Raw genomic sequence first — 25,462 nt, forward strand, 5'->3', positions numbered from 1 at the left:
TCTTTGCTTTGTAGTTCTCGGGCCAAGACAATATTTTTCTGTTGATTACAATATACGAACGAAACAGAACACCTTTATGTTGCTTCCCATCCTATACAGTGGAGTTTTACAAGCCTTCTGCTTGGTAGGATTAAAGACAGCTTTTGTCTTCTTGCCGGGAACTCATTGAAATAACAAAGTTTTGTGATAATTTAGATACAATTATTCGAAAAGTATATATTCGCAGCTAAAGGTCCGGTGCGGCTACTATATGGATACAAATAATTTGGTGTTTTAAAATTTAATGGGTGCGGCTTATATCCTGTAGCATACCATATTCTGATTATGATTTGTTTATACATTTTTTTAATCAATTAGGAATTGTTACAAATAAGAATCGCAATTAATTCAAAAATATATTTTTTTAACAACTGCAACAACGATGACGGGGAGAGGACGTAGTCGAAGTGGAACCACGTCAACAACACCCAGAGAGACGGTCAGAAAGCCTTTTGACGAAACAAAACATAATACATGCAGAATGTTGACCATCATTACATGTTATGTAGACCACAAAAAAGTGTTTTAAATGGAGAGAAAAAATCTGGTGTGCCTTGTGTATAAAAATAGAGCCGAATAGATTTGTTCTTTGACAGTGCGCCTTATAGTCCAAAAAATATTACTATAAAGTAAATTAGACGGTGTCCACTGACCTGAGGAAGAACTCCAGCTGGGTGTACAGGTATCTCATGAGCGAGCGTCGGGCGATTATCTCAGCGTGGCAGTCATTGAGTGCCAGACCACGGTCACTCATGTACTCACCGTTGATGCATTTAGTTCCTGTAGAAACACAAATTACCTGTGCTTCTTTTACATCTGTTCCTGTCGGGGGCAGAAAGACCAAAAACATGAGTTTCAGTGGAACCCCCACAAAATCTTGCATTTGCTCTCATCTTTTTACACATTAGATTGCAGTTTTCAGTGGCAAAATTGTCACACTACATCACTAAGAATAGAGTAAACTTAGCGTTTCCCAAACACTCATTTTAGGGCTGCAGATGTTATTTTAGTAATCAAGTACAAAACACAAAACCAGTAAAGTTGACACATTGGGTGATTCGTACCAATGTCGTTTTTGATGCAGTACAGCCTCTTATTATTTTTTTAATTAAAAAAAATACAAATAAAAATAAAAATGTTTTTTATTAAATCAACATAAAAAAACACAAGATACGCTTACAATTAGTGCACCAACCCAAAAAAAAAAAACATTTTTCATGACAAAAACCTCCCTTTTTCATGACAAAGAAACAAAAAGAAACATTACAAAATAAAAAAATCTCCAAAATATCAAGCGTTGACCGGTCCGCAGCTACAAAAAGGTTGGGGACCACTGATCTAAACCACAAGGAATTGTATTAAATGTCAATTAAAATCATCAGAGATCCCCTTTAATAAATAATCAGTATGATAAATCATTAATTTCAACAGCAACACATACCGTATTTCCTTGAATAGCCGCCGTGCATGTAATATGCGCCTGCCTTGAATTACTGCCGGGTAAAACACGCTCCCTAAATTTATAGGCGCATGCTTACTTTTACCGCCGGGCCAAATTCGTGACGTCACGAGTGACGCTTTCCCTGCTGTCATTTTCAAAATGGTGGAGTAGTTTTTTATTTAATTTTACTGTGTGTAAACCAGGGGTCTTGGTCCACAGCCCTACAGAACACACTGATGGTTGTGAAATAAAACAACTTTAACACTCTTACTAATATGCGCCACACTCTGTGAACCCTAACCAAACAAGAATAACAAACACATTTCTGGAGATCATTGGCTCTGTAATACATTATAGAAGCAACATAAGAATTACCCAGAATTCCAATGCATCCATGACTCTTGGCTATATCATACACCCGCAAGCACCGTGCGTCGGTTGAGGTGGGCGGGGTTGGGGGCGCGTGTGTAATATAGCCAAGAGTCATGGATGCATTGGAATTTTGGGTAATTCTCATGTTGCGTTTATAATGTGTTACAGAGCCAATGTTCTCCAGAAACGTCTTTGTTATTCTTGTTTGATTAGGGTTCACAGAGTGTGGCGCATATTAGTAAGAGTGTTAAAGTTGTTTACGTATATCACAACCATCAGCGTAAACAGTATGGCTGTTGACCAATTATGCAATGCAATCTCGTATGAGAAGCAGCGAAATGCATGCGTCCTACCGCCACGCAGATAGCATGGTGTAATGGTGGGCGCGATGACATGTTGTAGAACAGTGGTCCCCAACCATCGGGCCGCGGGCGCAGAAGAGTTTAATTTTTTTTAAACTTTTTTTTATATAACACTCAATTTTTTACTGCATGCCATCGGTAAGCGCAGGGGTGAGAAGAGGTTTTAAAATTATTAGCGCCTGCTTACTTTTAACGAATGCCTTGAATAAGCGCAGGAGTGAGAAGAGGTTTTAAATTAATTAGCGCCCTGGCGGCTATTCAAGGAAATACGGTAGATTAGGCCCCCGCTGATAAACCCATTATAACGGGACTGTTTTTGAACGTAGCTTGTCGTTAGCTAATATTTGCAAAAAATATAGTTCAGCAGTTCGAACGCTAAGTATCTTGTCTTTGCAGTCTAGTCAATTGAATATAGGTTGAAAAGGATTTACAAATGATTGTATTCTGTTTTTATTTATAATTTACACAACATGCCAACTTCATTGGTTTTGGGTTTTGTATAAAACAGTGGGCTTTCTAATACATAGGAAGGTTTGTGTCATGTTGTCCGACAGCAACCCTATTAAAACAAAAAATAAATATTTTTTCTATTTTATTACATTTTTTAAAAAGCTCCAGGGTGACACTAGGGCGGGGGTCGGCAACCCGCGGCTCTGGAGCCCTAGTGGCTCTCTGGCGCTTTTTAAAAAATATATGAAAAATGGAAAAAGATGAGAGGAAAAAAACATATTTTTTGTTTTAATATGGTTTCTTTAGGAGGACAAACATGACACAAACGTCCCTAATTGTTAAAAAGCAAACTGTTTGTATTAAACATGCTTCACTGATTCAAGTATTTGGCGAGCGCCGTTTTGTCCTACTAATTTTGGCGGTCCTTGAACTCACCGTAGTTTGTATAACTTTCTCCGACTTTCTAAGACGTGTTTTATGCCACTTCTTTTTCTGGCTCATTTTGTCCACCAAACTTTTAATGTTGTGCATGAATGCACAAAGGTGACTTTTGTTGATGTTATTGACTTGTGTGGAGTGCTAATCAGACATATTTGGTCACTGCATGACTGCAAGCTAATCGATGCTAACATGCTATTTAGGCTAGCTATATGTACTTATTGCATCATTATGCCTCATTTCTAGCTATATTTGAGCTCATTTAGTTTCCTTTAAGGGGATAGGTTGATTGGCAACACTAAATTGGCCCTAGTGTGTGAATGTGAGTGTGAATGTTGTCTGTCTATCTGTGTTGGCTCTGCGATGAGGTGGCGACTTGTCCAGGGTGTACCCCGCCTTCCGCCCGATTGTAGCTGAGATAGGCGCCAGCGCCCCCCGCAACCCCAAAAGGGAATAAGCAGTAGAAAATGGATGGATGGATGGATAAGTCCTCATAATTCAATTTATATCTCATGACACATATCTCTGTATGTAATCTGGCTTTTATTTTTTTGCGGCTCCAGACGGATTTGTTTTTGTATTTTTTGTTTCAATATGGCTCTTTCAACATTTTGGGTTCCCGACCCCTGCACCAGGGCGATATTAAAGAGCCCGCGGGTTGCCGACCCTCGGTCTGGACAAATATGGACGCATTCCATGCTATTTTTAAACGAGAACCACCCCTCCACATCCATCTATCAGTCTTTTATATATAGATACCGGTATAACTCGGTTAGTAGAGTGGCCGTGCCAGCAACTTGAGGGTTGCAAGTTCGATTCCCGCTTCAGCCATCCTAGTCACTGCTGTTGTGTCCTTGGGCAAGACACTTTACCCACCTGCTCCCAGTGCCACCCACACTGGTTTAAATGTAACTTAGATATTGAGTTTCACTATGTAAAGCGCTTTGAGTCACTTGAGAAAAGCGCTATACAAATATAATTCACTTCACTTCTTAATAACTCTAAAAAAAAAAAAAAGGTTTTTTTTGCAATGACCAGATCTTCAACCATGCACATCTACCTGTTGTCATGACAACGCCTGCCAGCACTTTCCGCCGAGCATGAGGAGAGGTGAAGTTTTCAGTCAGCTCACTGAACTTATCCACCACCAGTCGGGAGACGGCGTCGGCGAGAACCTGGAAAATAAAAAAAATAAAAATTCACCCACACGGGAATAAACCAGTGTCAAATATGACACGCGCGATGCTACCCTGACCCAGATCACCTGTGCCTGCCACTGGGTTTTCTTTAAGCACCAACAAAAAAAAAAAAACAGTCAGAAAGTTGCAGCAACAGAGAGAAAAGTGGCTTACTTTTTAAGGGATACTATAATACCTTTCAAGGTGTCTGCCAAGTCGGGTTAAACTGAAGTGTTAATGCGGATCAAGTCCCATGATGCCAAAGGATTAAGTGAACATATATCATGTGTTCTTTGACAGCCACTTTCTCGTGCTCGTGCTCTACTCCAGAAAATGATGATCGCCGAAAAGAGAGATAACTTTGACTGGATGGACGTAAATTAATGAGATTATTATAATATTACTTTGCCGCCACTTCGGACTCATCCACTCATAGCGAGGTCATTTCACTTTCACGCGGCAAGGTCGTGGATGTGAGAAATTAGACCAAAAAAAAGGTAAAAATGAATACGCCAACATGAACAGCTGCAGGAATGGTTGTTTTTACTTTTAAAAAGGTACATTTAATTTTATATTTATAAAGTACAAGCCAGTCCAAAGTCCAGTTTTTAATGTACTTTCAAAAATAGCCTAGAGCAGTGGTTCTCAAACTTTTTTCAGTGATGTACCCCCTGTGAACATTTTTTTAATTCAAGTACCCCCTAATCAGAGCAAAGCATTTTTGGTTGAAAAAAAGAGATAAAGAAGTAAAATACAGCAATATGTCATCAGTTTCTGATTTATTAAATTGCATAACACTGCGAAATATTGCTCATTTGTAGTGGTCTTTCTTGAACTATTTGGAAAAAATATAGGCGCCAGCGCCCCCCGCGACCCCGAAAGGGAATAAGCGGTAGTAAATGGATGGATGGATATATAAAAATAACTAAAAACTTGCTGAAAAATAAACAAGTGATTCAATTATAAATAAAGATTTCTACACATAGAAGTAATCATCAACTTAAAGTGCCCTCTTTGGGGATCGTAATAGCGATCCCGCTGGATTCATGAACTAAATTCTAAACATTTCTTCAAAAAAAAAAAATGTAACATCGATATTCATGGAACATGTCCACAAAAAAATCTAGCAGTCAACACTGAATATTGCATTGTTGCATTTTTTTCCCCCACAGTATAGGAACTTACATTCATATTTTGTTGAAGTATTATTCAATAAATACATTTATAAAGAATTTTTGAATTGTTGCTAATTTGAGAATATTTTAAAAAAATCTCACGTACACCTTGGCATACCTTCAAGTACCCCCATTTGAGAACCACTGGCCTAGAGTATGATTTTACCTGCTATGGCCTGAGACGAAAAAAGACATAAAATAGTACAAACAAGTAGTATTCTTATTAATGAAATACTGGAGGTAAAAATAAGAATAATAAACCAGCGGACCTAATTGATACCATTTAGAGTCTGAATTGTGATGTATTTTTTTTCTTGAAATAAATGGTACTGTATATATACACCATTCGTCGCAGTTTACCTGACACATGAAACGTGACAAATTCCCACATGGCAGTAGAGTGCCGAATATCTTAACATGTGATTTGTGGCAATTCCGACTTCGAACAAAGCATCAGTTGCTATGCAGAGCGGCGGCAGCTTTCCATCATTTTCTACCAACCGGTATAGCTCGGTTGGTAGAGCGGCCGTGCCAGCAACTTGAGGGTTGCAGGTTCGATCCCCGCTTCCGCCATCCTAGTCACTGCCGTTGTGTCCTTGGGCAAGACACTTTACCCACCTGCTCCCAGTGGCACCCACACTGGTTTAATTGTAACTTAGATATTGGGTTTCACTATGTAAAGCACTTTGAGTCAGTCGAGGAAAAAGCGCTATATAAATATAATTCACTTAAAAAAAATATAATTCACTTCAACAGACTGCATTGCAAAATGATTACCAGCTCCTACTGTAGTATGAGTGAGAGGCTGATACAATTAAAAATGTTGAAATGATGTGTCCATAACAGTAAAATCTATGTTCATTCTTAAATCTAGCACTTTTTCCTCTCACTACTGTTTTAATACCAGCACGAGCAAACACATGATAATCATTACTATAATAAAAATGCTAAACGGTTTACAACATTTTCTCTGCCAGCCTCCCAGTTAACTGAAAATACAAATAAGTGCTCTTTAATGTGTGAAAGCAAATCAAAACTACCCTGCCGTAGACTGCTGGTTCGCAAGAAATAGCTTGACTATGGATTTAAACTGCAGGTCTTATTGCCACAAGCCGATTTAGTGTCGGTAGTCGTTATTTTTACGGAACACTAAACAACTGAAATAAACCACAATTAGACTCTGGTATAAAGAACGTGCCAACACAGACGCAACTGATCTGTGTTGATACGGTTTCTGGATGTTTTTAGAGGATATAATGGGCGCAACAGAGGACCCTCGATCTGTTGACCTAATTGTTAGCTATTTATTTACAATTAAGAATACATAAACAAAGCTTAAAGGGGAACATTATCACCAAACCTATGCAAGCGTCAATATATACCTTGATGTTGCAGAAAAAAGACCGTGTATTTTTTTTTACCGATTTCCGAACTCTAAGTGGGGGGATTTTGGCAAATTAAACGCCTTTCTGTTTATCGGTCTTTTAGCGATGACGTCAGAACGTGAAGTCACCGAGGTAATTTTCATTTTCACATTACAAACACCGGGTCTCAGCTCTGTTATTTTCCGTTTTTTCGACTATTTTTTGGAACCTTGCCTCGTCAGTGTGTTGTCGGAGGGTGTAACAACACTAACAGGGAGGGATTCAAGTTGCACCACTGGCAAGAAATCAGCCACCAGATCCCCATTGAGTGTACCAAAATGTCTTCACATTTGACCGGCGATGCTAAGACAGACATGGCACAGAGATGTATGGATAACCTGCAGATGCATTTGCAGCGATTAAGTCAACAAAATCACAAATGTGAGTTTTGTTGATGTTGTTGACTTATGTGCTAATCAGACATATTTGGTCACGGCATGACTGCCAGCTAATCGATGCTAACATGCTATGCTAATCGATGCTAACATGCTATTTACGCTAGCTGTATGTACATTTGAAACTAGATACCCACATTTAATGCGAAACAAACACTTACCAATCGACGGATTTAAGTTGCTCCAGTGTCACATGATGCGAAAGTCCTGATCGTTTGGTCTGCACATTTTACCGGCGATGCTAATAAGGCAGCCATGCTATGGGCCACTTCATTAGGTACACCCACGCTATGGCCGAATAGCGTCAATAGCTATTCGCTCAATTGCTTCAGTTTCCTCTTCAATTTTGTTTTCGCTATCTGCCTCCATACTCCGACCATCTGTTTCAATACATGCGTAATTTGTTGAATCGCTTAAGCCGCTGAAATCCGAGTCTGAATCCGAGCTAATGTCGCTATATCTTGCTGTGGTAACCGCCATGTTGTTTGTATTGGCAGCACTGTATGACAACACAGGGAAATGGATAGTGGTTTCGAAGATAGCGAAAATAAGGCACTTTAAAGCTTTATTTAGGGATATTCCCGGACCGGTAAAATTTTGAAAAAAACTTCAAAAAATAAAACAAGCCACTGGGAACTGATTTTTATTGTTTTGAACCCTTTTGAAATTGTGATAATGTTCCCCTTTAAACATATGTGTTCTTGTCTTACATAAGGATTGTGAATGATTAACAGCACATCTCTTAACAATTGTTGTGTATTTCCAGTATGACTGATCTGATGATACGGTCAGAGTGCGGAAAAGTTCCCAGCGTGACGTCATCCGACCTCAAATATATGGAAATTGCCGAAGATATTCAGTTGAATATTCAAAACGGCCGTCTGAAACTGTGGCGCATTGTGACGTTTAGACGGTATTTTTACATACTTTGCGGATTGTACATGCAATTGGATATGGTTTGACGGAGGCCTGGGCAATTATTTTGACTCGGGGGCCACGTTTAGAGAAAAAAATGTGTCTGGGGGCCGGTATATCTATTATTATGAACACTAATACAAAACCTCACAATAATGTCGGATTGAATGCTAAAAACGTTAAGACAGACCGCCTTAAAAAACCTAATGGACTTTAATCTTTTCTATGAACGATAAAACACTGAATATTGACAAAATATGAACGTCACACCCCCTTTTGATCGACGAAACGCAACAAAAATGCAACAAACAGTGAAATATGAACGCGAAGATCTGAGGATACATGATACCCTTAAAGGGGAACATTATCACCAGACTTATGTAAGCGTCAATATATACCTTGATGTTGCAGAAAAAAGACCGTATGTTTTTTTAACCGATTTCCGAACTCTAAAAGGGTGAATTTGGCGATTGAAACGCCTTTCAATTGTTCGCTGTCGGAGCAATGACCTTTCACCCGTGACGTCACAACGGGAAGCAATCCGTCATTTTCTCAAACCCATTACACACACCAAGTCAAATCAGCTCTGTTATTTTATGTTTTTTCGACTGTTTTCCGTACCTTGGAGACATTATGCCTCGTCAGTGTGTTGTCGGAGGGTGTAACAACACCAGTTGACTTACGTGGAGTGTGCTAATCAGACATATTTGCTCACGGCATGACTGGAAGCTAATCGATGCTAACATGCTATTTAGGCTAGCTGTATGTACATATTGCATCATTATGCCTCATTTGTAGCTATATTTGCATCCAGCCTTTCCCTCCACCCACATTTAATGACAAACAAACACATACCAATCGACAGATTCAAGTTGCACCAGTGGTCGAAAGATGCGAAAGTCGCTCGTTTGTTCTGCACACCTTACCGACGATAGCGATGCTACGACAGAGATGGTACAGAAATGTGTGGATATCCTGCGACACTCAAAGCAGATGCATTTCCAATGATAAAATCAACGAAATCACAAAGGTGAGTTTTGTTGATGTTATTGACTTATGTGCTAATTATGTGCTAATCAGACATATTTGCTCACGGCATGACTGGAAGCTAATCGATGCTAACACGCTATTTAGGCTAGCTGTATGTACATATTGCATCATTATGTCTCATTTGTAGCTATATTTGCATCCAGCCTTTCCCTCCACCCAAATTTAATGCCAAACAAATACATACCAATCGTTTGTTAGAAGGCGATCGCTGAATTCGTCCTTGCTATCCCCCCGTGCCGCTGTCTGTCATGATATGGCTCAATAGCTTCAGTTTCTTCTTCAATTTCGTTTTCGCTATCTGCCTCCACACTCCAACCATCCATTTCAATACATAATCTGTTGAATCGCTTGAGCTGCTGAAATCCGAGTCTGAATCCGAGCAACTATGTTATACCTTTCTGTGCTATCCGCCATGTTTTTTTCTGTTGGCTTCACGCAGTGACGTCACAGGGCAATAGACGGATGGCTATAACGACTGTTAAAATATGGCACTTTGATCCCATTTTTCGGGACATTGCGTGATGGGTAAAAATTTTGCGAAAAACTTCGAAAAATAAAATAAGCCACTGGGAACTGATTTTTATTGGTTTCAACACTTCAGAAATTGTGATAATGTTCCCCTTTAAATTGTAAAGAACGACATTGCCGTCAACATTTGAGGCTCTATTGCTGAGATTGTAACATTTTCTATGTTCTTATTGAATGTTTGTATTGAAAGACGTCTTACCTGGGGGAGATGAAGCTGTAGCCCCTCACTGGGTATGGGCTGCCTGGATGGTGTCTGGTCTAGTTGCATGTTGAAGAGAGCTGAGAGTGCGGCCTGCGCTGCCCGGGCTTTAGCTAACTTCTTGTTACGCCCTGAGCCTTCAAATGTTTGTGCATCCACTGTCACTGACATCACAAAATTTTTGGCATGACTCTCCCCACTTTCTGACACAAAGTCGTATTTGAGGCCTGGCCTGAGTTCATTGAGAATCATGACAGGGTTTTTGCCACTGGAGGGGGAGCTGAATGCCGATGGAGGTGGCAGTGGCGCCTGGACAAGGTTGCTGCCAGGCGGTGTGGGCAGTGGATACTCCCCTAATGAGTTTAATGAGCTGCTACCATTGGAACCGACATAGAAGGACTCTTCGGGCACGGCTGGTGTCTCGAAGCCATTGAACAGCATGTCTGGGAAATCTGCTTGGTCTGAAGTAAAGTCCGTGTTTACGGTCAATGTTCGTCCCATGGCCAAGTGGGCCTCCGAAGCATTGGGGAATTGGACAAAGGAACGCAGAGCTTTCTCTGCTGCGTTCAGTTTAGCTTTCTTCTTCGTAGGACCCATGCCCTCAAACAACTGTCCATTGACTTCTACAGTCATGACAAAGACTGGTGCATGGACCGGTCCTGTCTGGGACAGAAGCTTGTACTGAAGACCCGGTTTGATTTCATTGAGCTGCATCAGCGCATTCTTGGGTAGGATCGGTCCTGGTGTTTTCTTGCGCTTCTTGGCACGAAACTTGGAGTGTGCGTGACCATTGTTTCCTTCTTCCAGGGGGCGTTTTCGACTGCCCGGGCCGCTTCCATTGGGCAGCTGTTCAGCCACACCCACCCCTTCTTTGCCGGACACGTTGTCCAGGTTTCGGTTTTCCTTAACGTCAGTGCTGCTCGAACCTGCGGTGCCCAGAAAGAGTAACTTACAACGCCTTCGTTGCAGGATCTTGTAAACGCAAAATTTATAGATTCCTTTATCACTCTTTGGAACTGAACCAATGATTTGTGTTCCTGTATATGACAGATAAATTCAAGATTTCTACTAGATCCAAGTCTGTACGCTCAGATCAGAGTCAGAAAATCATCATCACCAATTCTATAAGAGATTTAAAGCTCAACTTTCATTTTTGACTATGTTTAACGCTAATAGATATAACTTCATTTTTTAAGTCGTTTCCTACTCTGTGGTTCTGGTGAAATCGGGAACTTTTAGAGTGAAACAAAGCTTAAATCCTGTTCTTATTGTACACACAAGACAGTTCCAGACATACACACATTATTTTCATTCATGTCTTCCCTTTGTTACTACAGTGAAACTAAGAAGAATGTAAACGTTGAGTCTATATCAATGCTTTAAGACATGCTGGGGAACACATATCACTGAACCCAGTAAACAAAGCGGATGGAATATTGGCAAAAATTTTCATTTATAACATCCTTCAGCAAAGGCTTGATAGGTTACTCCTTGCGGTACTCAGGAGAAAGAGAGGCCGCAGTGTGCATGAGTGGGGCTGTAGGTTGGGTTGAGGGAGTGAAGAGGGGAGGAGTGCAAGGGAGGAGCTGAGGACCAGGCAAACGGGAGAACACATCAAAAGAGGCAGAAGGTGAAGACTCCTCCACCTACTGCTGGATCCTAAAAGCTCGGCTGGTGACAAGAGTGCGAGTTCAAAATGTGACATCAACCCCATTAAAATTTGACTATAAAGACATGTCATCGTTCATGGAAGAAGAACATTGAGATTCAAAGAAGGTTTTTCAAATTATGGGGCCCGGTTCTCGTGACCTCTGAAACCGCCACCCCCCATCAGACATCAGTGTTGCAGTGACATGCCGTTACCAACCGAATAGAATAATGGCCATGTCAAGGCAAGCCAAACACAAAGTACTGTACTCCGAAAGCTCAGTCGTCCTTCAAACTGCACATTCATCAGTTTCTGAGCTCTGACAGCATGCACTACGTAACATGCATTCTTCGTGGTTGTTTTCAGTACGCAGATTAAAGAGGAGCTATTCAGAAAGAGAAGTTAAAGATTAGGGTGGCCGACAATATTCTAAACATTTACAGTATATGCAGTGGTTAGGACAAAAATGAAAGGTAAAGGCTCAACACACTGTAAAGAATGCATGAATAATAGTTACAGTAGGAAGGGGATTCACTTGATATCGAAATGTGACAATTAGTAGGATGCACGACAGTCGTGGTCAGAAGTTTGCATACACTTGTAAAGAACATAATGTCATGGCTGTCTTGAGTGTCTAATGATTTCTACAATTCTTTATTTTTTTTGGACAGAATTTCTAGGCGCAGTCAAGGCGTTGAGGGGTTCCGGTTTGGTGACCGCAGGATTAGGTCTCTGCTTTTTTGCAGATGATGTGGTCCCGGTGGCTTCATCTGACCGGGATCTTCAGCTCTCACTGGATCGGTTTGCAGCCGAGTGTGAAGCGACCGGAATGAGAATCAGCACCTCCGAGTCCGAGTCCATGGTTCTCGCCCGGAAAAGGGTAGAATGCCATCTCTGGGTTGGGGAGGAGACCCTGCCCCAAGTGGAGGAGTTCAAGTACCTAGGAGTCTTGTTCACGAGTGGGGGAAGAGTGGATCGTGAGATCGACAGGCGGATCGGTGCGGCGTCTTCCGTAATGCGGACGTTGTACCGATCCGTTGTGGTGAAGAAGGAGCTGAGCCGGAAGGCAAAGCTCTCAATTTACCGGTCGATCTACGTTCCCATCCTCACCTATGGTCATGAGCTTTGGGTCATCACCGAAAGGATAAGATCACGGGTACAAGCGGCCGAAATGAGTTTCCTCCGCCGGGTGGCGGGGCTTTCCCTTAGAGATAGGGTGAGAAGCTCTGCCATCCGGGAGGAACTCAAAGTAAAGCCGCTGCTCCTTCACATCGAGAGGAGCCAGATGAGGTGGTTCGGGCATCTGGTCAGGATGCCACCTGAACGCCTCCCTAGGGAGGTGTTTAGGGCACGTCCAACCGGTAGGAGGCCACGGGGAAGACTCGGGACACATTGGGAAGACTATGTCTCCCGGCTGGCCTGGGAACGCCTCGGGATCCCCCGGGAAGAGCTAGACGAAGTGGCTGGGGAGAGGGAAGTCTGGGTTTCCCTGATTAGGCTGTTGCCCCCGCAACCCGACCTCGGATAAGCGGAAGAAGATGGATGGATGGATTAATTTTTTGTGATAGAGTGATACTTGTTGGTCACAAAAAAACATTCATGAAGTTTGGTTCTTTTATGAATTTATTATGGGTCTACTGAAAATGTGACCAAATCTGCCGAGTCAAAAGTATACATACAGCAATGTTAATATTTGGTTACATGTCCTTTGGCAAGTTTCACTGCAATAAGGCGCTTTTGGCAGCCATCCATAAGCTTCTGGTTGATTTTTTGACCACTTCTCTTGAAAAAATTGGTGCAGTTCAGCAACATTTGTTGGTTTTCTGATATGAACTTGTTTCTTCAGCATTGTCCGCATGTCAGAACTTTGGGAAGGGCATTCTAAAACCTTAATTCTTGCTTGATTTAACCATTCCTTTAACACTTTTGTTTGGGGTCATTGTCCTGTTGGAACACCCAACTGCGCCCAAGACCAAACCTCCGGGCTGATGATTTTAGGTTGTCCTGCCTGAAGAATTTGAACTTAATCCTCCTTTTTCATTGTCCCATTTACTCTCTGTAAAGTAGCAGTTCCACTGGCAGCAAAACAGGCCCAGAGCATAATACTACCACCACCATGCTTGACGGTAGGTTTGGTGTTCCTGGGATTAAAGGCCTCTCCTTCTCTCCAAAAATACTGATGGGTATTGTGGCCAAACAGCTCAATTTTTGTTTCGTCTGACATCACATGGACAAAGATAAGACCTTATAGATGTTATTAGAAATTATTAGAAACTCAAGACAGCCATGACATTATGTTCTTTGCAAGTGTATGTCAACTTTGGACCACGACTGTATGTTCTTTAGCAACCAAAGGCAGTAAAGTGTTGACAATCTTAAAATGTGTCTTTGTGGCAATTCCAACTTTGACCACAGTGTCAATTGCTATGTAGAGTGGCACTTTCCATCATTTTCAGCAGACTGCATTGCAAAATGATTAACCCCCCCTCTTCCTCTCACGCGAAATCCACCCAAAAACAGGGCCATATGAATCCCTTCCCTAATGTATGCTATTTCCTATACAGTTTTTCGGTAGGAAGGCAGAATTCACAACTTTAGTCTACCTTTGTCTTAAATCGGTGTGTAACATTCTCACGGAAATAAAAGATATGTGATCAATAACACAATGGATATATTTTCCGATCACTGCGATCAATCACAATGGAATCAACCCTCATGCAAACAGGGACACATGGATTCCAAAAAGAAAATTCAGATTGATTATATATAAAGTGTTAAAAGTTTACCAAAAACCCTGAATTTGAGCTTTTGGGCAGATGATGAAGACTTTAGGAGTAGATCTGGAGTGCATCAACCATGGTACGTGCACTAACATATACAGTACAATCCATATGGTAAGCAGTCACATGCATTTTAATCAATCATGCTAGAATTTGTGTAATCAGCATTCACTACGGGCATGTTTACAACTCCTGGCTCAGTCACCTCATTCATCATTTTTATATGATTCAAGTAAATTAGGTTGACTCATAAAAAGTAATTATTTTTTCCAATGGAATGGACACAATGGCTACTCTATTAATTCAATGTTAAACTAATCCAGAACAATGTACTTTACTATTTTTTTTTTTGCTATGTATTATGTAGCGTCCGTTTTTTTTTCTTATGCAAAAAAGTTTCAAGTTTTCATCATTTTCATTCTTTATGCTCAGTTTTTTGGGGGGCAAAAACATAAAATTATGCAATATTTTCCCCCAAAAGATTTTTCAAAATTGAATATTTAATTGGAGCCTTAAAACGCTAAATCATTTTACAACAACATTGCTTTTGATTAATAAAAAAAAAAAAATGTATTTGTATTTTTTTTTTCTTTTAACAATAACAGCTTAAAGAAAATCAGACAAAAGGTCTTAAGGCACCTATTCATAAAAGTGTTAAAAATATGCCATTTTTTTATTTTTTTTTTTATTTTCAACACTCAAATATCAATATATCAACTTCAAATCTACTCATTGACATTTTTTTTAATTAAAGTTAAAAATAAGTCATATAATTTTTTTGACTTTCAACACTTAAATATCTATATATCAACTTCAAATCTACCCATTGCTAAAAAAGTTTTTTTTTTTATTTTCATTGTTTATATTCAGCTTTTTTGGGGGGCAAAAACAAAAAAATATGCAATATTTTCCCCAAAACATTTTTCAGAATGGAATATTTAATTGGAGCCTTAAATACGTTATTCATTTTACAACAACATTGATTTTGATTACTTTTTTTTCTTTTTTTTTTTACGATAACAGTTTAAATAAAATCTGACAAAGGGTCCTAAGGCCCCTATTCATAAAAGTGTTAAAATATGCCATAAAGCAATATATATCATTTTTACTTTCAACACCTAAATATCAAGATATCAACTTCAACTCTACCCGTTGCCAACTTTTTTTTAATTAAGGTTAAAAATAAGTCATACAATATTTTTGTTTTACTTTCAACACTTAAATATCTACATTACAACTTCAAATCTATCCATTGCTAAAAAGTTTTTTTTATTATTTTCATTTTTTATACTCTGCTTTTTTGGGGCCAAAAACAAAAAAATATGAAATATTTTTCCCTAAACATTTCTCAGAATGGAATATTTAATTGGTGCCTTAAATACGTTATTCATTTTACAACAACATTGATTTTGATTCCTTTTTTTTCTTTTTTTTTTTTACAATAACAGTTTAAATAAAATCTGACAAAGGGTCCTAAGGCCCCTATTCATGAAAGTGTTAAAATATGCCATAAAGCAATATATATAATTTTTACTTTCAACACCTGAATATCAAGATATCAACTTCAACTCTACCCGTTGCCAACTTTTTTTAAATTAAGGTTAAAAATAAGTCATACAATTATTTTGTTTTACTTTCAACACTTAAATATCTGCATATCAACTTCAAATCTATCCATTGCTAAAAAGTTTTTTTTATTATTTAAATTTTTTATACCCAGCTTTTTTGGGGCCAAAAACAAAAAAATATGCAATATTTTTCCCTAAACATTTTTCAGAATGGAATGTTTAATTGGAGCCTTAAATAGGTTAATCATTTTACAACAACATTGATTTTAATTATTTTCTTTTTCTTTTACAATAACAGTTTAAAGAAAATCTGACAAAGGGTCCTAAGGCCCCTATTCATAAAAGTGTTAAAATATGCCATAAAGCAAGATATATCATTTTTAATTTCAACACCTAAATATCAATATATCAACTTCAACTCTACCCATTGCCAACTTTTTTTTAATTAAGGTTAAAAATAAGTCATACAATATTTTTGTTTTACTTTCAACACTTAAATATCTACATTACAACTTCAAATCTATCCATTGCCAAAAAGTTTTTTTCATCATTTTCATTCTTTACGCTCAGTTTTTTGGGGGGTAAAAACACAAATTATGCAATATTTTCCCCAAAACATTTTTCAAAGTGGAATATTTAATTGGAGCCTTAAATAGGTTAATCATTTTCCAACAACATTGCTTTTGATTAATTAAAAAAAAAAAAAACAGTAACATTTGAAAGAAAATCAGACTAAAGGTTGTATGGCCCCTATTCATAAAAGTGTTAAAAATATGCCATAAAGCAATACAAATCATTTTTACTTTCAACACTTAAATATCAAGATGTCAACTTCAAATCAACCTGTTGCCAACATTTTTTTTTTTATTAACGTTAAAAATAAGTCATACAATATTTTTGTTTTACTTTCAACACTTAAATATCTATACAACAACTTCAAATATATCCATTACTAAAAACGTTTGTATTATTTTCATTCTTTATGCTAAGTTTTTTTGGCGGCAAAAACAGAAAAATATGCAATATTTCCCCCCCCAAATTTTTTCAAAATAGAATATTTAATTGGAGCCTAAAATAGGTTAATCATTTTACAACAACATTGATTTTGATTCATTATTTTTTTTTTTAACAATAACAGTTTAAAAAAAATCAGACAAAAGGTCTTATGGCCCCTATTCATAAAAGTGTTAAAAATATGCCATTGAGCAATATATACAATTTTTATTTTCAACACTTAAATACCAATATATCAACTTCAAATCTACCCGTTGCCAATTTTTTTTTCATTAGGGTTAAAAATAAGTCACACATAATATTTTTTTTTTTACTTTCAACGCTTAAAAATCTATATAGCTCGTCACAGTTTGTCCATAACAAACACCATGTTCAAACATAAGGGTGTCCATATGTGCACTTGGCACCAGGACACCCTAGGCCGCAGTTCCATGATCGACTTTGTAGTTGTGTCATCGGATTTGCGGCCTTATGTTTTGGACACTCGGGTGAAGAGAGGGGCGGAGCTTTCTACCGATCACCACCTGGTGGTGAGTTGGCTGCGATGGTGGGGGAGGATGCCGGACAGACCTGGGAGGCCCAAACGCATTGTGAGGGTCTGCTGGGAACGTCTGGCAGAGTCTCCTGTCAGACAAAGTTTCAATTCCCACCTCCGGAAGAACTTTGAACATGTCACGAGGGAGGTGCTGGACATTGAGTCCGAGTGGACCATGTTCCGCACCTCTATTGTCGAGGCGGCAGATCGGAGCTGTGGCCGCAAGGTAGTTGGTGCCTGTCGGGGCGGCAATCCTAAAACCCCTTGGTGGACACCAGCGGTGAGGGATGCCGTCAAGCTGAAGAAGGAGTCCTATCGGGTCCTTTTGGCTCATAGGACTCCGGAGGCAGTGGACAGGTACCGACGGGCCAAGCGGGGTGCAGCTTCAGTGGTCGCGGAGGCAAAAACTCGGACATGGGAGGAGTTCGGGGAAGCCATGGAAAACGACTTCCGGACGGCTTCGAAGCGATTCTGGACCACCGTCCGCCGCCTCAGGAAGGGGAAGCAGTGCACTATCAACACCGTGTATGGTGCGGATGGTGTTCTGCTGACCTCAACTGCGGATGTTGTGGATAGGTGGAAGGAATACTTCGAAGACCTCCTCAATCCCACCAACACGTCTTCCTATGATGAAGCAGTGCCTTGGGAATCTGTGGTGGACTCTCCTATTTCTGGGGCTGAGGTCGCTGAGGTAGTTAAAAAGCTCCTCGGTGGCAAGGCCCCAGGGGTGTACGAGATCCGCCCGGAGTTCCTTAAGGCTCTGGATGCTGTGGGGCTGTCTTGGTCGACAAGACTTTGCAGCATCGCGTGGACATCGGGGGTGGTACCTCTGGATTGGTAGACCGGGGTGGTGGTTCCTCTCTTTAAGAAGGGGGACCGCAGGGTGTGTTCCAACTATCGTGGGATCACACTCCTCAGCCTTCCCGGTAAGGTTTATTCAGGTGTACTGGAGAGGAGGCTACGTCGGATAGTCGAACCTCGGATTCAGGAGGAACAGTGTGGTTTTCGTCCTGGTCGTGGAACTGTGGACCAGCTCTATACTCTCGGCAGGGTTCTTGAGGGTGCATGGGAGTTTGCCCAACCAGTCTACATGTGCTTTGTGGACTTGGAGAAGGCCTTCGACCGTGTCCCTCGGGAAGTCCTGTGGGGAGTGCTCAGAGAGTATGGGGTATCGGACTGTCTTATTGTGGCGGTCCGTTCCCTGTACGATCAGTGCCAGAGCTTGGTCCGCATTGCCGGCAGTAAGTCGAACACATTTCCAGTGAGGGTTGGACTCCGCCAAGGCTGTCCTTTGTCACCGATTCTGTTCATAACTTTTATGGACAGAATTTCTAGGTGCAGTCAAGGCGTTGAGGGGTTCCGGTTTGGTAACCGCAGGATTAGGTCTCTGCTTTTCGCAGATGATGTGGTCCTGATGGCTTCATCTGACCGGGATCTTCAGCTCTCGCTGGATCGGTTCGCAGCCGAGTGTGAAGCGACCGGAATGAGAATCAGCACCTCCAAGTCCGAGTCCATGGTTCTCGCCCGGAAAAGGGTTGAGTGCCATCTCCGGGTTGGGGAGGAGACCCTGCCCCAAGTGGAGGAGTTCAAGTACCTAGGAGTCTTGTTCACGAGTGAGGGAAGAGTGGATCGTGAGATCGACAGGCGGATCGGTGCGGCGTCTTCAGTAATGCGGACGTTGTACCGATCCGTTGTGGTGAAGAAGGAGCTGAGCCGGAAGGCAAAGCTCTCAATTTACCGGTCGATCTACGTTCCCATCCTCACCTATGGTCATGAGCTTTGGGTCATGACCGAAAGGATAAGATCACGGGTACAAGCGGCCGAAATGAGTTTCCCCCGCCGTGTGGCGGGGCTCTCCCTTAGAGATAGGGTGAGAAGCTCTGCCATCCGGGAGGAACTCAAAGTAAAGCCGCTGCTCCTTCACATCGAGAGGAGCCAGATGAGGTGGTTCGGGCATCTGGTCAGGATGCCACCCGAACGCCTCCCTAGGGAGGTGTTTAGGGCACGTCCAACCGGTAGGAGGCCACGGGGAAGACCCAGGACACGTTGGGAAGACTATGTCTCCCGGCTGGCCTGGGAACGCCTCGGGATCCCCCGGGAAGAGCTAGACGAAGTGGCTGGGGAGGGGAAGTCTGGGTTTCCCTGCTTAGGCTGTTGCCCCCGCGACCCGACCTCGGATAAGCGGAAGATGATGGATGGATGGAACTTCAAATTTATCCATTGCCAAACATTTTTTTTTTACTATTTTCATTCTTTATGCTCAGCTTTTTGGGGGGCAAAAACATAAAAACATGCAATATTTTTTAAAATGGTATATTTAATTTGAGCCTTAAATAGGTTAATCATTTTACAACAACATTGATTTCGATTCTTTTCTTTTTTTAACACTAAGAGTTTAAAGAAAATCAGACAAAAGGTCCTAAGGCAGGGATTCATAAAAGTGTTAAAAATATGCCATAAAGCAATATATATTATTTTTACTTTCAACACTTAAATATCAAGATATCAACTTCAAATCTACCCATTGCTAACAAGTTTTTTTTATCAAGGTTAAAAATAAGTCATACAATATTTATTTTTACTATCTGTAAATCAACTTCAGATTTATCCATTGCTAAAAAGTTTTTTTATTATTTTCATTCTTTATGCTCAGCTTTTTTTTGGGGGGGGGATGCTATATTTTCCCCAAAACATTTTTCAAAATGGAATATTTAATTGGCGTCTTAAATAGGTTGATCATTTTACAACAATATTGATTTTGATTCTTTTTTTTTGGTTTTTAACAATAACAGTTTAACGAAAATCAGACAAAAGGTCCTAAGGCCCCTACTCATAAAAATCTTCAAAATAAGCCATCCATCCATCCATCTGTTTTCTACCGCTTGTCCCTTTCAGGGTCGCAGGGGGTGATGGAGGCTATCTCATCATCACATAGGCCATAAAGCAAAATATATTATTTTTACTTTTAAAGCATGAATCTCTAGATCAACTTCAGATCTGACCGTCAATTGTACTTGTTTAATTTTTTTTTTTTAGCAATGACAGTTATAGTTAATGATGTCAATACTGCAACATCTTCTTGTTGCATTACATCTATTTGCTGTTTGATTCCATTTTTCATGTTTTCAAGTTTTGCAAAATGGGCTGAAATGCATTAATAACTGATTATCCTCATACTTTTCAGAAAACCTTAAATAATTTACATACACTTTTTTTTTCAATTTAAGCAGTAAAACTGTGAAATATTAATTAATTTGTACTGATTACGCTTCAAAACATGGAAGCACACACGGACATGCAAACCAATACCCACTATACTGTACTTTAAAACACAAAATAGCAAATACTCCAACAGAAGAAAAAAAAAAGTCCAAATAACAAAAATCTTCATAGACTCACTCATGTTCTCTTCCTCATCCATATCCATGGCGACGGGTTTGTTCTGACTGGACAGCAGTCTGACCGCCACTGCACCTGCAATTAAGGGAACAGGAACCAGTTAAACAACGATAAACCTATTTTTGAACAATGTTTGCTATACTAATGTCAGCGTTTGCCGCAGTGCTTTGTTGTTTAGGCGGCCGCCTTAACAGCAAAGAGCCACCGCCTAAACTAAAGTCTTAACAAAAAAAAAGAAAAAAAGTCTTAACAAGCTGCTCTGCCTAGTTCAGCGTCTACCTCTGTCAGTATTCAGTATGTCTCTCCAGCACCCAGCATTGTCCCACCCACACAACCATCTGATTGGTTACACGCAGAGCGGTAACAGCCAATCAGCAGTGCGTATTCAGAGCGCAAGTAACATGGAGCGATCAGAAGGGTGTTTTTAGCAGAAAAGGCAGCGGACTCTCCCCAAATGATAAACACCTCCCAGTCAACTACAAGTAACATCACTATGAGCCCGTTGACCTTCTAGAAACAAGCGGCAGCTCAAGCTCGCTCACAGTCCTTGAGGTGAAGGCTAATTAGCTATTAGTGGAACGTTAGCTCACTGTGCGGTGTGTGTGCGTGTGTGTGTGTGTGTGTGTGTGTGTGTGCGTGTGTTACGGACAGCAAAGCCCTGTCTGCCTGAGAGAAAGACAAGCATTATTGACTTACATTTAAAAACTAAGTTATTTCACTTGACTTTTTTCTGTGTTGATTGAGCTGTGTTGAAGCAGCAAAAAAACAGCATTATGTTAAATGAAGAGTTTCTGTCTCTGATAGTTGATATCATAATGTAAGTGCATCATAAAGCCTACATGAACTCCATGGTGTTCAAGGATGAATAGTCTCTCCTATTGTTATTGTAATATTTTTTTCAGCTATAGTTACATTAATCATTAGTAATGTAGCAACCTAAGTTTTGAATGGCAGGGTCCCTGGTATCACATGATGATACAAATATAACATTTAGATAATAAAAATCAACGACAGGCTTCCCAAATGCTGTAATAAATTATGCAGAGACCACAAAAGGGACAAGCGGTAGAAAACGAATGGATGGATGGATGGATGGAGTTGAGCATATGTCAGCATGTGGCCCCACTTTTAACTCTTTTTTTTTTCAAACACTTATTGCAAACGCTAACTTACATTAAGTCATTAATTTGACGTTGTAAGTCATTATTTTAGTATCTCGGGTAACTAGGACTGTTTTGTTTTTACTTTACAGAAAAAATATCAAGATACATATTGTATATTGCCATTCAGCAAATGGAGCGGAAAACACAACCAAAAGTTGTAGGCTTCTTGACGCGACGAAGCCGGCCTACTTCACCACAGTCTGTAGTCTATTGCCCCCCCCAGGCTGTCATTAATTTGACTTTGTATGTTATTATTTTAATAACTCAGGTAACTAGGACTGTTTTGTTTTTACTTTACGGAAAAAATATCGAGATATATATTGTATATTGCCATTCAGCAAATGGAGCGGAAAACACAACCAACAGTTGTTGGCTTCTTCATGCGACGAAGCCGGCCTACTTCACCATAGTCTGTAGTCTATTGCTCACTCAGGCTGTCATTAATTTGACTTTGTAAGTCATTATTTTAGTATCTCAGGTAACTAGGACTGTTTTGTTTTTACTTTACGGAAAAAAAATTGAGATATATATTGTATATTGTCATTTAGCAAATGGAGCGGAAAACAACCAAAAGTTGTAGGTTTCTTCATGCGACGAAGCCTGCCTACTTCACCGCAGTCTGTAGTCTATTGCCCCCTGTAGGCTGTCATGAATTTGACTTTGTAAGTCATTACTTTAGTATCTCAGGTAACTAGGACTGTTTTGTTTATACTTTACGGAAAAAATATTGAGATATATATTGTATATTGCCATTCAGCAAATGGAGCGGAAAACACAACCAAAAGTTGTAGGCTTCTTCACGCGACAAAGCTGGCCTACTTCACCACAGTCTGTAGTCTATTGCCCCCCAGGCTGTCATTAATTTGACTTTGGAAGTCATTGTTTTAGTAACTCAGGTAACGAGGGATGTGTTGTTTTTACTTAATGGAAAAATTATCGAGATATACATTTTATATTGCCATTCAGCAAATGGAGCGGAAAACACAACCAAAAGTTGTAGGTTTTTATTCACGCGACGAAGCCGGCCTACTTCACCACAGTGTGTAGTTTATTGCCCCCCCAAAGGCTGTCATTAATTTGACTTTGTAAGTCATTATTTTAGTAACTCAGGTAACTAGGGATGTGTTGTTTTTACTTTATGGAAAAATTATCGAGATATATTTTGTATATGGCCATTCAGCAAATGGAGCGGAAAACACAACCAAAAGTTGTAGGTTTTTATTCACGCGACGAAGCCGGCCTACTTCACCACAGTGTGTAGTTTATTGCCCCCCCAAAGGCTGTCATTAATTTGACTTTGTAAGTCATTATTTTAGTATCTCAGGTAACTAGGACTGTTTTATTTATACTTTACAGAAAAAATATTGAGATATATATTTTATATGGCCATTCAGCAAATGGAGCGGAAAACACAACCAAAAGTTGTAGGCTTATTCACGCGACGAAGCCGGTCTACTTCACCACAGTGTGTAGTTTATGGCCCCCCCACTGGCTGTCATTAACTTGACTTTGTAAGTCTGTGTTGGATCCATTATGGATTTAACTTTCACAGTATCATGTTAGACCCGCTCGACATCCATTGCTTTCGTCCTCTCCAAGGTTCTCATAGTCATCATTGTCACCGACGTCCCACTGGGTGTGAGTTTTCCTTGCCCTTATGTGGGCCTACCGAGGATGTCGTAGTAGTTTGTGTTGTGGTTTGTTCAGCCCTTTGAGACACTAGTGATTCAGGGCTATATAAGTATATTGATTGATTGATTGATTATTTTAATATCTCAGGTAACTAGGACTGTTTTGTTTTTACTTTACAGAAAAAATATTGAGATATATATTGTATATGGCCATTCAGCAAATGGAGCGGAACACACTACCAAAAGTTGTAGGTTTCTTCACGCGACGAAGCTGGCCTACTTCACCACAGTCTGTATATATGGGGGCAGCGACGAGTTGACTCTCCCCACCTTAACTAAAACTATTTCTGGGGGAATGTGTGTAGCGTAAGTAATCGTGTTTGCAGGTTAGCTATTAACTTTGTAGTTTTTTTATTTATTTTTCTAAATTGGAAACTTAACAGGAATCCACAATTGGAAAATATCAAGCTACAAAGTTAAAATATGACAAATACTCCAGGGAGCAAAACTTTCCCAACTGTCTTCTCCCCCTAGGTTGAAGCCTTCAAAAACCCATCACCGCTGAAGTTATTTTTCAAGGTTTGGAAATACGCCACGGTGCTAATTACAGAAACCGAAGACGCCTTTGAGAAGTTTTTTGACAGCAGGAACCCCCTCAACTTCCAGCTGAACGACTTGAAAGGTCAACACACTGCTGAGCGTTGATTGACGGAGCAGACGAGCAACAGTCAGCCACAGAACGGTGATATATCCGGAAAAACAAAAAAAAAAAGATGGAAGAGACGAGCACGAGGAGAGAGAAAGATGACTTTATGATACAGAACAGATTGTGCTGATTCGACTCACTTTCTTCTCGCCTTCCATCAGTGCACCTAGTCCTTAGACATTTTCCTAAGCTCAACTAAATGGGCTAATTAATCTGGGCTAATGGTGGGTGACAGTAAATATGCTAGCACAATTATCACCCTATTAAAGATTCACATTCCATACGATAATTGAAAACGATGGGTGTGGTGAGGGGAAAGGCGGGAGGGTGGAACCCAGCAGGGTGGAACACAAGATTCATTTTTCGAAGTAGCCAGGTGTCCCCGACACCTGACATTATTTTCCAGCCCGATCCAAGCTATAAGTAGTCTGCTTTCATTGCAGAATTAAACAGTATTCTGGACATCTGTGTTGCTGAATCTTTTGCAATTTGTTCAAATAATAATGAAGAAGTCAAAGTAGAAAGATGGAGGTGGGAAGCTTTTAGCCTTTAGCCACACAAACACAGCCTTGTTTAAAATTCCCAGAGGTTAAGCTTTACTATGGATCAGAGCGGTCAAGCGAACATGGAGCCGGACTACATGTCAACTGGCAGTTTTCGATGAAAAAGTTGTGGTAATAAGTCTGCTCTTAGCGGAGATCAGCGAAGCTTCTGTCCTGCTGCAGCTTTGTGACTTGTAGAGAGACTCTGGCGTCAACACACACCGCTCTGACTTTAAGGTACTATTTATCTCACAAAAACACTAGCAACACAATAGCAGATAAGGGATTTTCCAGAATCCCATCCATCCATTTTCTACCGCTTATTCCCTTTCGGGGTCGCGGGGGGTGCTGGCGCCTATCTCAGCTACAATCGGGCGGAAGGCAGGGTACACCCTGGACAAGTCGCCACCTCATCGCAGGGCCAACACAGATAGACAGACAACATTCACACTCACATTCACACACTAGGGCCAATTTGGTGTTGCCAATCAGCCTATCCCCAGGTGCATG

General features: G+C 40.4%; 1 protein-coding gene across 2 annotated transcripts in view; it reads right to left on the reverse strand.

Annotated features, from left to right (window-relative positions):
* The window catches only part of adarb1b (adenosine deaminase RNA specific B1b), a 346,819-nt gene that overhangs the window by 51,685 nt on the left and 269,672 nt on the right, over positions 1 to 25,462 (reverse strand). For both annotated transcript variants that reach the window (XM_061918461.1, XM_061918460.1), the window contains 4 exons: positions 20,911 to 20,985; positions 9,967 to 10,892; positions 4,163 to 4,277; positions 693 to 861 (listed from right to left, as the gene is read on the reverse strand). In XM_061918461.1, coding sequence (XP_061774445.1) covers positions 693 to 861; positions 4,163 to 4,277; positions 9,967 to 10,892; positions 20,911 to 20,938 — 1,238 coding nt within the window. In that variant the 5' untranslated portion in view covers positions 20,939 to 20,985. The remainder of the gene's footprint in view (positions 1 to 692; positions 862 to 4,162; positions 4,278 to 9,966; positions 10,893 to 20,910; positions 20,986 to 25,462) is intronic.

The sequence above is a fragment of the Nerophis ophidion genome, linkage group LG13 (assembly GCF_033978795.1).
Source record: "Nerophis ophidion isolate RoL-2023_Sa linkage group LG13, RoL_Noph_v1.0, whole genome shotgun sequence".
In the NCBI taxonomy this organism is placed as follows: domain Eukaryota; kingdom Metazoa; phylum Chordata; class Actinopteri; order Syngnathiformes; family Syngnathidae; genus Nerophis; species Nerophis ophidion.